This window comes from Lampetra planeri, chromosome 3 (assembly GCF_965212315.1).
Source record: "Lampetra planeri chromosome 3, kcLamPlan1.2.h2, whole genome shotgun sequence".
Classification (NCBI taxonomy): domain Eukaryota; kingdom Metazoa; phylum Chordata; class Hyperoartia; order Petromyzontiformes; family Petromyzontidae; genus Lampetra; species Lampetra planeri.
Window position 1 is genome coordinate 4,356,291 of NC_136109.1, and position 13,348 is coordinate 4,369,638.

Below are 13,348 nucleotides of genomic sequence, written 5' to 3' on the forward strand. Positions count from 1 at the left end.
AAGGCTCCAGCAAGTCGGGCTCCGTGTCCGGATATGCGGCCATAGCCAGCTCCAACACAGCACCCCGGAAAGCCACTGGCGATTCTTCTGGTGCCCGTTGCCGCTGCACGAATCTGCGATGTGCATCGTCCGGGGGCTCATAAGCATCCGCCATTTCCTCGAACACTCCGTTCAGCGTCGTCTTCTTCGCGGGCTTGATGGAACGGAAGAATCTGACAGACTTGTCGTCCAGGAGGGTCGGCAGGACCTCCAGGGCTTCCGCATTCGTCCACTTGGCGGATCGGACCGCCGCCTCAAAACGGCAAGCGAATGCACTCCAATCCCCGCCGATTGAGAATTCCTTAACCGTCGTCAGACGATGGCTGCGGGTCTCCGAGTCGCCGTCTCCCGCTGCAGGTGTTCCACGCGGTAGCGACAAGATGGCGTCTCCATGCGGTGGGGGCAAGATGGCGGCTTCCCACGGTGAAGGCGACAAAATGGCGGCTTCCCGCGGTGGAGGCGACAAGATGGCGGCTTCCCGCCGTTCATCCCCAACCACGCCCAAGATGGCGGCGTCGTGCCGCGTGTCGGAGAGGGTGGGAAGCGTCGCACAGGCCCCAATGGCGGACGGCTCGGCCCCACCCGAAGGCTCCCCGCGTAGGCGATCCTACATCGTCGCTGGCGCCACCAGGGTGAGTAATTGCAGCAGAACGGCCCGCAGCGAATCCAGCTGGACTGCGACGTGTCGCCAGCCGTCCTCGACGCCCGTCGGCGCAGGCGGTCCAGCCGCTTCGACGAAATCCTGTACTCCTGGCGTGTCGCTCGCCGCCGCTTCGCCCACGCCTTCCATGGTCAGGACTGCCAACCCCGGAGGAAGATCCTCTTCGTCTTCTGAAGATGGTGCCGGTATATTCTTTTTCTTGAGGTGTTTAGACATCACGTTCCACTTTTGACCCCAGTGTAATAAATGACTCGGTCAGGCTTTCTTCGTTTCCGTTGTGTCGTTAATTTGGTTCTTCGTACCGCACCCCTCCGCGCATGCTCCGTGTGGGCCGCACTCACTGGTGGCCGCTCCGCTTTCTCCGTGTGCCCCGCACACGCCGCCAGCCACACCGCTCGCTCCGTGTGCCCCGCACACTCCGCTAGTCACTCACTAGCTACGTGTGCCCCGTACACTCCGCTAGCCTCGTCTATCCCACGCACACCACGTGGCAGATGGCGTCGCTGCTCCCGTTCCGCCCAGCGTGGCTCCCCCCTATTCTCACTCCGTTCCAACTCCCGATCTCTTCCGGCTCTCCCCTTATATCCTTCCCATCACGTGACCCCTGACTCCTCCTTCCCGTACGGCCCCCGTCTCCCATTGGAGCCGAGATGAGCAGTGGCTCCTCCCACACGCTCCGTCGACTCGGCTACGCCTCCCAATGCTCCGGCCCGCATGATTGGTGCGGAGGCCAACAACCACCCTGTTTATGCTCGCATTACATATGCAAGAGCACTTCCTTGAACTGCTCGATGATAATGTGCAGGCGGTGATACAAGAGGCAATGGACCGTGTGGAGGGCTTAAGAGAGACACGATCTCAGCACTCTGTCTCATCCAGGTCCACCACAAGATCTAAAGGCTCAGCGCACTCACAGACATCATCTACTAGTATGGCAGCAGCTCAGGCACGCGCAGTAGCAGAAGCAGCAAACGCCCGTATTGCCTACATGGCTGAAGAGGAAGCCATGCTAATTTAAAACGCTCGCATACAAGAAGAAGCAAGCACAGCAACTGCTGCCGCACGAGAGCAAGAGAGTATATTAGTGGCTACTGCCACACGGAATAAAATTGAGCTGGATGTTAAGTTAAGCACCCTACAACTCAAAAAGGAAGCAGCTGCTGCAAGGGCCCAGGCAGAGGTGCTCGAGGCAGCAGCCAACCTGGATAAGGAAGAGAATTGGAGTGAGTTTGGCACTCAGATACCTGTCAAAGACCGTGATCAACTCACCAGAAAAAAATATTTTGGACTGGTCTGAACAATGCATCAATGCTCCTCCACCAAACGATACTGAACAAAGGGTGGACGTTCAGGCATCGCCATCTCCACACCGAATGAACATGAATGCTGTCTACGGGAATGGTGGAAATGCATATCCTGCCCTGAGAGTTAGTTGCCGACTCAGCGTCACGCACGTGGGGTCAGACGTGGATGCACCAAGTCAGACCCACATTCCAGATAGTCACATAAGGGGATCCAACCAACGTGATCGAAATCCTTTGGGCTCACTGTCCAACGCCATCGCGAATGACGGCATGCAAGGTAATACAGCCAATAATGCCACCTCACAAGCGCCAGTATGGACACACCCTGGATCAGCAGGAATAGGGGACTTTGCTAGGTACCTGGCTCACCGCGAACTAATCAACACAGAACTCGTAAAGTTTGATGACCACTCTGAGAACTATCGAGCCTGGAGATCTACCTTCAGGAATGCAATCCGAAATGGAGACATCTCTGCAAGTGAAGAACTCGACCTGTTGGTGAAATGGTTAGGAAATGAGTCTGCAGAGTACGCAAAGAGGATCCGGTCAGCAAACATTGACGACCCCACCTCAAGCCTGCATGCGGTGTGGGAGAGGCTCGATGAGTGCTATGGTAGCCCAGAAACTATTGAGAAGGTTCTCTTCAAGAAGTTGCAGAACTTTCCAAAAATCTCTGGTAGGGACAATAAAAGGTTACGAGAGCTTGGAGATCTTTTGATGGAGCTCGGATCAGCCCAGGCTGACCCCTACTTACCAGGTCTCATTTTATTGAATACCTACCATGGCATGAACCCCATCGTAGAGAAATTGCCATTTGACGTGCAGAAAAAATGGAGAACAGCGGGTTCAAGTTACAAGTCAGAGCATCAGGTTGCAAGATAGAGGATCCAGATAAGTTATGCCCATTGCATGATAAACCTCACTCCCTCCAGAAATGCCGTGAGTTCAGGAGGAAGCCATTGGAAGAGCGGAAGAACATGCTTAAAGAATTTGGAGTGTGCTTCAAATGCTGTGCTTCTACAAACCACCTTGCAAGGAATTGCAAGGCAGATATCAAGTGCGAGGAATGTGGCAGCGACAAACACACAACTGCTCTGCACACAAATTACTCCAAACCGAGTGGCGCTAAGGCTTCTGATCCCGAAGCAGAGCACGGCGGGGAGCAATGCGAGACCGCCGCACTCACTTCCTCAATCACAACCAAATGCACAGAAGTCTGCGGAGAAGGCTTCAAAGGAAGATCTTGCTCAAAGATATGCCTCGTCCGAGTGTATCCCAAAGAACATCCTGAAAGGGCAGTAAGGATGTACGCCATAATGGATGACCAGAGCAACAGGTCTTTGGCAAGGTCAGAGTTCTTTGATCAGCTAAGTGTAGGTGGGAATTCCTTTGCATTGCATATACGCTCAGAACATGCTCAGGACTGATGGAGAAAGCGGGAAGAAGAGTGAGCGGCCTCATGGTGGAAACCATGGATAGCACCATGAAGCTAGCCCTTCCAATGGTGACAGAGTGCAATGAGATACTGGACGACAGGAGTGAGATTCCCATGCCCGAAGTTGCACGTCACCACCCACACCTGAAACCCATAGCAGAGTTCATCCCGCCATTGGATCACACAGCACAGATTTTACTTCTGCTCGGCAGGGACATGCTGAGAGTCCACATGGTTGGCGACCAACGCAACGGACCTCACGACGCTCCCTACGCCCAGAGACTCGACCTAGGATGGGTCATCGTAGGTGATGTTTGTCTCGACAGAACACACAAACCAGACCACATTAGCACATTCAGAACGAGTGTGCTCATAAATGGACGCACGTCGCTCTTCAAACCATGCCCCAACCACTTCACGCTGGAAGAGAAACTCAAAGAGAGAAGTCAAGGCTGTACCGTGCAGACTTACGAAGAAACAACCATGCTGACCACAACTTCCTTCGTTCATCCACCGTCTTCGCTGGATTTTGTTCCTCCACGCTCCTCCAAGCCAGTCCTGACTGACAAGAGGAAGCCAAAGACGAAGTTACTGCTCGTCGCTCTGCTGGTCGTTGTGGCGGTGGTCGCTGCGGCCGTGGCCTCTCCGTTCCTAGACCCGGAGCTGTCGTCCGAGTAGGAATCCTGGAAGGTGTTCCACGGCAAGGTCCCACAACCGGACCATACCATCCCAAGGCTTGAGCTGTGTGGAGTGGTTCTTGCTACAGAAATGGCGGAACTGATCTTAGACGAATTGGACATCCAACTGCATGCGGTCAAGTTCTACATGGACAGTAAGGTCGTACTAGGCTACATAAACAACCAAACCAGAAGGTTCTACACCTACATCAGCAACCGGGTGGAACGCATCAGGAGATCGATGCAGCCGGAGCAATGGAATTACATTCCAACTGACCAGAATCCAGCAGATCTCGCAACTAGGTCCGTCTCTGCATCTCTGCTGAAGCAAACCATCTGGCTGACGGGTCCAGCGTTTCTCTTACGACGTGACGGTGGCCCATGTACTACCAAGGAGACCTTTGGACTCATAGAGCCCGAGTCAGACAAGGAGATTCGTCCTCAAGTGACAACTTTCGTAACAAATGTGCGACCAAGAAGTCCACTGAGTCCACACCATTTTGAACATTTCTCGAAATGAATGACGCTCGCGCGAGCGATAGCACATTTAACGCATATCGCAGACTGCTTCCATCGCCCGATGAGAGTCACCACTGGTAGCTGCAATGGATGGCATCACTGCACAGTGCCACGCACTGAAGACGAGCTTTCCAGAGCAAGGAAATAAATCTTCCACTGTGTGCAACAGGCAGCTTATGCAAGTGAGATCAAGGCCATCAACACGGTAGAAGACCTTCCTAGGGTCAGCACCCTCAGGAAGCTAAACCCCAGAATGGGGTCGGCTAGGGAATGCAAAATTAGATGAGAATGAACGACACCCCCTCATAATCCCAAGTCAGAGCCACATCGCAATCTTACTTGTGCGCCACTACCACGAAAAGGTCAAGCACCAAGGTCGGCTCTTCACAGAAGGAGCAATCCGATCCGCAGGGCTGTGGATCGTTGGAGCAAAGAGGTGCATCGCCAGCACAATCCACAAGTGTATCAGGTGTCGTAAGCTACGTGGAAAACAGGAAGAACTGAAAATGTCAGACCTCCCAGCCGATCGACTCAGTGTGGAACCTCCCTTCACTTCTGTAGGGATCGACGTGTTCGGACCATGGACAGTCATCTCCCGCCGCACCAGAGGAGGGCTCGCGAACAGCAAACGTTGGGCAGTGCTGTTCACCTGTATGAGTACACGAGCAGTGCACATCGAAGTCATCGAGTCCATGGACTCTTCGAGCTTTATAAATGCACTCCGGATATTCTTCGCCATCAGAGGGCCAGCCAAGCAACTCCGTTCTGATTGTGGAACCAATTTCACGGGAGCATGTAAAGAAGCTTAAGGTCAATACGGAGAATGTCGAAGATGATTCTGTCAGGAAATACCTTAGTGACCAAGGCTGCACATGGATCTTCAATCCTCCCCACTCGTCGCATATGGGTGGAGCCTGGGAACGCATGATCGGGATTGCTCGACGCATTCTCGACTCCATGCTATGTGATGTCGGGTCCACACGGCTCTCTCACGAGGTCTTGACCACTCTCATGGCCGAGGTCTCAGCCATAATTAACTCAAGACCCCTGATCCCCGTCTCAACTGACCCGGAGTCACCATTCATCTTGACTCCTGCTACACTTCTTACCCAGAAGACAGACGTGCTCACAGCACCTACCGAGGAGGCCAGCACTGCAGACCTGTACAGACGTCAATGGAGACAAGTGCAGAGCTTCGCAAACACGTTCTGGCATCGTTGGAAAAACGAGTACCTTACGACACTCCAAGTGCGCAACAAGTGGCAGTCTAACAGACCATACATCCAAGAAGGCGACCTCGTCCTACTGAAGGACAACCAAGCCAAGCGGAATGAGTGGCCAATTGGCCGCATCCTCAAGTCGATTCCAAGTGCCGATGGAAAAGTTCGAAAAGTCGAGGTTATGATTGCGAAGCAAGGTGTCGCAAGAACTTTCGTCAGGCCCATAGTCGAGACAGTACTACTTCTCTCTTGCAAAGATATGGACAAATAAGTTGACCTGTCGAAGTTGTTATACACTTGTTTAGATAGGAAATAAATGGTGGTATCTCTTAGATACCAGACAGGGAGTGTCCTGTCTCACGGCAGGAGTTTTGCCGCACGGCAGATGGGGGGATGGGCGTAGGTTCACAGGAATTTCCTGTTTTTGATGCTATTTTTGGTCACGTGACCAGGAAGTTACGATTTTAGATTTCCACTGAACCATGCGGGCGTCGGCCATGACACAGATAAGTCAAAGCAGAGGAACAAACTGAGCTTGGAACAAATCTAAAACACTGCAGTAGCCTCGCTGCCCCCCAGGATGACGAGACTCACCAGTGAAAGACAAGGCCAAGTTTAACATTGAATTGTTATTATTGATGGTGTGCAACCCCCCCCCCCCCCTACTGGCTTTAGACTGTGACAGTCATTGTGCTTAATGTGCATACATTATTGATGTCCATTATTCAAACGTATATTTCTCAGAATCATGTTGAGTCAGGCAATGGGGTAACTGGTTGCAATACAAATCAACAAGGGGTACAGTAGCCAAAACAGGTTGAGAAGCACTGCAGTGAACCACTGTAGTCTGTGCTCCTTCAATGAAGGAATAGCAAAGCTACACAAACTCTCTCCTGAAGCCCTCTCTCATGGCTAGCAGCCTCTATGTTGGTATTTAACTCCTAGACATATCACCATGTGAAGAGCAGAATAGTACTCACCCTGTGTGTTAGTACTCACCCTGTGTCAGTCCTCCGTGTGTTGTGACTCACTGTGTCAGTACTCACGTTGTCTCAGCAATCACACTGTGTGCGGCAGTGGTCACTGTGTGGCGGTGCTCACTGTGTGTCAGTACTCTGTGTGTCAACAGCGGACGGTAGAGGAGTGACGCTCACATCAACGAGCCAAGTGCCGGGCAGCTAACGTGCAGTACGTTGCCAAAGCAGGGGGCACAGGTGGAAAATCTACCAGCCGTTTCAGTTAGTCAACCCATGGCACCTGGGTCTGTCCCGTGACCTTCTGTCAGCGCCACTTAGTGGTGCATTGCAGCTGTTGTTGTTGTGTCTCAGGACTGGTGCAGAATGTCAGTACTCCCTGTGTCTCAGTACTTAAGCTATGTGTGAGTACTCACTCTTTTAAATATTCTCAATGTGTCAGTACTCTCACTGTGTGTCTGCACAGTCTGGTTTTTGATGAGTTGATATGAATGAATATTTCTCAGCATGGACACAGATTAAACACGGACTGTACAGGAGGCGCTGGCTGAGTGAAGGCGTCAGATCGGTGGTGCAGAAAACTGGGCCCTGCACTCAGGCATGTGGCTCAAGGGATGAAGGTTCACGGGAATGCCCGGTGTGGGTGCGGTATGGTTCATGGGGATCCCAATTGAGGGTGTGGTAGGGTTCATGGAGATCCCAATTGAGGGTGTTGTATGGTTCATGGAGATCCCAATTGAGGGTGTTGTACGGTTCCCCGGGAAACCCCGGTGAGGGTGCGGTACTCACTCTGATCTGCTGTTTTAACGTAAACCAGCACGTTGTTAGTGCTCCACTCCATGGGCCTCTGCAGGGAGTCTGGGATGTTGGAGGCGTCCGGTGAGATGGACGTCAGTATCTTCATGTAGAGCTCTGAGAGACGACGCGAGTCATCAGACACAGTACTCATGTCTATATAAAGTGAGAAATTACACAGGGTCATGTGTTTTAACAATCAACATGTGTGTTGTGTCTGTACACCTTCGCTTTGTCGTACAATAAATGAATTCCCTACAGCAAATGGCAGCCTTCTTTTGCTGTTCCTCAGAGGAGCATTTACATTGTGAAAATACGCAGACAACAGCAACGTGAACCTGCCTCAAATGAGAAGAGCTTATAGTGCACGTGTGCTATCGACCACGTGACACTATCACGACTGTCCATGGCTGTGTACATAGAAACTACAGCGCTTGTGCTGATGCAGGAGCTTGTGGCTGTGCTAAACTCAGCTGCGATCACTTTGCTCTCATGCCCACCTGGTGTTCATTACTCCACAGTCACCTGCATTAAACTGCACCAGGACATTTCAATGCAGCGATGTGCACAAGTGGCCAATGGAGAATCGTCCACAGTGTGATTGTGGTCGCCAATCTCAAACCACGGACCATGTCGTACATCACTGCCTGCATCGATCGTTCGCTGGACGGATTTCAGATGTTCCCCAGGCTACTCTGAGAGCCAGCCACTGGCTCTCCAACCTGGACACAGACATCGACAAGTCGCTGATCAATCCCCATCATTGGAAAGAAGGCTCACAGCTCGAATCGAGCCTGGCCCATGTGACTCTGCACCCGGTGTGGGGAGTGGAAGGAACACTGCAGGGCTAATGCAGGGTGAGTGGGGAGAGACAGTGACACTGCTCGGCTAATGCAGGGTGAGTGGGGAGAGACAATGACACTACAGGGCTAATGTAGGGTGAGTGGGGAGAGGCAGTTACACTGCAGGGCTAATGCAGGGTGAGTGGGGAGAGACTGGCACTGCAGGGCTAATGCAGGGTGAGTGGGGAGAGAGCAGCACTGCAGGGCTAATGCAGGGTGAGTGGGGAGAGGCAGCGACACTGCAGGGCTAATGCAGGGTGTGTGGGAGAGGCAGTGACACTGCAGGGCTAATGCAGGCTGAGTGGGGAGAGGGAGAGACACTGCAGGGCTAATGCAGGTTGAGGGAGGAGAGGAAGCGGCACTGCAGGGTGAGATGGAATGTGGGAGGGGCCTGAGGCACAGCCACAGAGAGATCACGAGGCCCAGTTCATGAGCTGAGTGAGGGATTCTCACTCAGAGGATCGCCCAGTGGTGAATGTGCCACAGTGAGCCAAACGGACACAGCACACACAGCCTGAGCCTGGGTGGGGCATACGAACGAAGGGCATCTGCTGTAGCACTGGGCTACTCAAGGCCGTAAAGGAACTCGTTCAGACACCGCTACCATGAGCCCGAGTGTATCACGTGTCCCATGGGAGTCTGTGTCATCGAGGAGACAAGCCCAGGAGCAGCGAGGAGCAAGAGATGCTCGTTCTCCCCCTCTGGGTGGGCTTTGCTCTAGAGCTGCCATCTACATCTGAGATGTTGAACAGGAACTGACACTCACACCCAGCAGGTACCTCATTGTAAGACAAACACCCGCTACAAAATTCTCTCTATTGACAAACAGCCAGGTCCATCAGGGAGATGGAGAGTTTATCGTTGCATTGCAATCGCTGTGCTGTGTAGTGAGGAGTAGCACCCACCTATACCCCCCTCCTTGTTGAAGGCTCTTGTAAGGGCATGTTGTTCCTCTGTGTTGTATGGATCATAGATATCAGTGATCCTAAATAGGGTTGGGACAGTGGAATTGTCAAACCTGGAAAACAAGGGGTACAGTTGAGGATTAGAGTTACTTTGTTTTGGAATCGAATATAATGCTAATACACAAATGTAATAGACAGAAATGTGATTCATGTTTATGCAGATTATTATAGATGTGTTTGATATATGTTTTCAGATCGGTGTATTAGATCGTGAAAGATTAAATCTGACTACCCGATATGTTAATGTTCAATTTAAAGTTTCTTGTCTGACTGGAAAAGCACATTTTATGCAAAGAAAACTAAAATACCTCAAATATGATATTATGTAACTTCTAAGCAGTGTTATGTTTATTATTATCATGCTTGTTTGCCCAGGAAAGTCTCGCTGAGTATCATGACTATTTCTCAGGACCTGCTAAGTTTTACAGCAGGTGGCGATGATTGCTGTAAATTCCAATGGAGTAATTTGTGGGCTCTGTAATTGTTTAAAATGTGTCCAAGTTGGACCGTGAAACTGGCATACAACGGCCTGCTCTTGTGAATGACGCCGTGAGATCCTAACAAGGCGGCGTCCTCGCGGGGCCACGCAGGGCAGCTACGAGGAGCCCTCCTCGCCCAGCGTCACCCGGATCACGTAGCCGGCAGTCGTCTGCACTGCTGAGCTCAGGGTCCCCCGTGTCTTGTTCATTCTTTCATCTCTCTACATTTTCCCCGTGAATTCCTTCCATCTCTATAATCCCTTTCTCACCTCTCTCAGCCGGGTGGTGGTGGCTATGCACGTGGCCTGTAATCCAACATTGTGGAGGTGGGGGTTGGTGAATCGCATACATATGTAATAAAAGACTTGACCACGATCTCTGGCTCAGTGTCCTTTATTTGGTCCGTACTGTATTACCCACACGGCTGTCTCTCTTATTCTCTCAGTGCTGGTTCCGATGTCACTCCAGTCACCATCAGCAGCCCCGCTGCTGATCTTTGTCGCTCTTGCAGCCCCCACAGCAGCTCCGCTGCTGTTACTCACTCTCAGCCCCCTTGGCTGTAATCGCTGCTGCTCACTCCGCAGCGCTGACAGCCTCGTGCTGTCTCTCTCTCTCTTCGTCGCTCCTGCGACTCTCTGCAGCCACACCGCTGCCTCTAACACACAGCCTTCCTGGCTGTACTCTTCTCTCTCTTCGTCGCTCCTGCGACTCTCTGCAGCCACACCGCTGCCTCTAACACACAGCCTTCCTGGCTGTACTCTGGGGTCGGCTCCCGCTCGCCGGCGGTGCCCCCCTCCTCTCATTCGCCCTCGTGGCCTCACCCTTTTCCATTCACAACCCGACTCCCTTCTCTTTCCGGTTTACCCGCTTAAGGACCCCAACCTTTCACCCACGTCACCTGGCTCCGCCTCCTCGTGACGTCACATCCGGAAGGTCGCTTACGCCCGCATTACACCACCCTCCCCCGTAGAAAAAACCCAGCCGACCTCGGCTGAACAATACCAAAGCGTAATGCGGTGAACCGACCTTCCCCCTTAAAGGACACTAAGCATGTAATATAACAACAAGAACAACAATGGCACAAAGCACAACAACGCACATCCGCATGTCGTACACGACAGCCACCCGGCCCCAGGGTAGTGGAGATGATGTAATTCCGGGCCGCTTAAGAAAACCCCAATAATTACCCAAATAACCGCGATGGACGCCCCAGTATTTACATTTTAACAACAATATTATTTACACGTGAAAACAACAACAACAACAAAAACATTTCTGCTCTTACCCACCAGCAGTCCTCCCTTGAGGACCAGCACAGACCTCAGACGTACACAGCATGTACCCACAGTCACTCTCAACAAACCAACAAAACCCCTAATCGCACACCCTCGCGTGGAGAGAGCCACGCTCCCCAGCGGTAACGTTTAATTCGCCGTAACCCTCACCGTGGTCGTCAACCCACGGCAACATCCATTTACCATACTCTCATCTAGTGCCATTTCGGGGATGAGCAGCACTCGGCCATGCTCCTCCCTTACTATCCCATCAGCGATGGACACACACCAGCCTTGCCAAAAATAATGACGTTGCAACGTCAACAAAGTCTTCTGCACCCCTAAATGCAATAGTGTGTCACAATGGAGAGTTCTAATCAACTCAAATCGCAAGGACGTTGGTAGCACCACACGCCAGCTTTCCTGGAACCCTTCTCGCCACATAAGCAGACCATCTCGGAGAGCGGTTCGCGGCCCCACAGCCGTACTCGGACTCCCATTGTCCCTCATAGACCGCTTCCGCATGGACAACAACAACTCATCCATCATTTGTTCCCGAATCCAGACAGACCGCGGCAGATTCAAAACCCCGTCAGTCGGTCCCGGTTCCATCGGAGTATCCGACTTCTCGACGGCCAACGTAAGCGGCTGAGGGGGGTTTAGAATCGGCGAACACCTATGCGTCCCCGACGCACATTTACAAGGGGCGCGCCCTGGTAATCTGGAAAGTGCGTCAGCGTTCGCATGGCGCACTCCCTTCCGATGTTGAATTTGGAAGGAAAATGCCTGTAGCGTGTCCAACCAACGTGCCCACTGTCCCGATGGCTGGTCCATTTTAAGTGCATATTGCAAGGCCGCATGATCCGTACGCACAATAAAAGAACGACCGTAAAGGTACGGTCGAAATTGCCGTAGGAAAAACCAACCGCCAAAAGTTCTCTACGAGTGACACAGTAGCGTGTTTCCGCAGGCGACAAGACTCGGCTACCATACGCCACGACGCGCTCTACGCCCCCTTTAGACTGTGATAATACCGCCCCATTACCTGTGTCACTCGCGTCCGTATCAAGAATGAAAGGGCGATCAAAATCGGGATAATCCAATGTCGGAGCCGTAGCCAATAGATCACGCAGACTCCGAAAGGCCGCCTCTTCCGGCTGTCCCCAACAAATTTCCGTCCTTTACCCGTAAGGAGATGCAAGGGCCTCGCAATCGTCGCAAAACCCGGCACAAATCTTCGGTAATACGAGCCAAATCCCAAAAACCGCCGAACATCCCCCACGGTGGCCGGAGTCGGCCAATCCCGGACGCACGCCGTCTTTTCCGGATCCGTGGACACCCCCTCAGCACTCACAATGTGCCCCAGATAACGGACGGACCGTTGCAGTAGGTGGCATTTCTTTGGTTTAAATTTAAAATTCGCAGAGCGCATCCTCGTGAACACTGTCTCCAGCCGTGTTAAATGTTCCTCAAATGTGCGGCTGAAGACAATGATATCGTCCAAATATATAAGACACGTCTGCCACTGCAACCCCGTCAAACGAGCTCCATCAATCTTTGAAATGCGCTTCATAGCCAAGGGAAGATCAATCCCTCGGCAAGGCCAGATATCAACGACCCCCCCCACGGGGTAATGTTCTCTTATAGAGACAATAACGCCCTAACCCAAAACCCGTGAGCCCCCGGCACACCAGGTTCAGTCTGCCACCGCACAACTGAACCATGACTCCCCGAGCCATATGAGCACACGGCCCATTAGTTTAAGACATACCACGGAGGTTTCGCCTCCGGGCTGTCAGGTCAGCCATCAGCCATAGGCCGACGTGACCACCCCTCGTGCATCACCCAATCAACAATGGCAGGCATAACAGATGGAATATTTGCCCCACCGAGGTTTTTCCCGCGCGCTCAAAATGGCGGCCCCCTTCGCCCAGCGCGTTCGCGCAATATCTCGCGCGCACTCAAAATGGCGGCCCTTTCCGCAAAGCGCATCGACGCCATACCCCGCGTGTGCGCAAAATGGCGGCCCAACGTGCGAACACGTGGCCAGTTTTCTCCATTCGTGCACCCCAGCTTCCCTTTGCTGGGGGTCACAAATTGCTTCCCCCGTCTTATTGTAACAATCCCAACAACGATAGACGCACAGCCCCAGCTTGCTGCGCGC

At 52.5% G+C, this 13,348-nt stretch overlaps 1 protein-coding gene across 2 annotated transcripts in view; it reads right to left on the minus strand.

Annotated features, from left to right (window-relative positions):
• LOC144736680 (uncharacterized) overlaps positions 1 to 13,348 on the minus strand; it is an 828,508-nt gene that overhangs the window by 794,571 nt on the left and 20,589 nt on the right. For both annotated transcript variants that reach the window (XM_078619283.1, XM_078619277.1), the window contains exons 3-4: positions 9,372 to 9,484; positions 7,619 to 7,741 (exon numbers count right to left, since the gene is read on the minus strand). In XM_078619283.1, the coding sequence (XP_078475409.1) occupies positions 7,619 to 7,741; positions 9,372 to 9,484 (236 nt within the window). The remainder of the gene's footprint in view (positions 1 to 7,618; positions 7,742 to 9,371; positions 9,485 to 13,348) is intronic.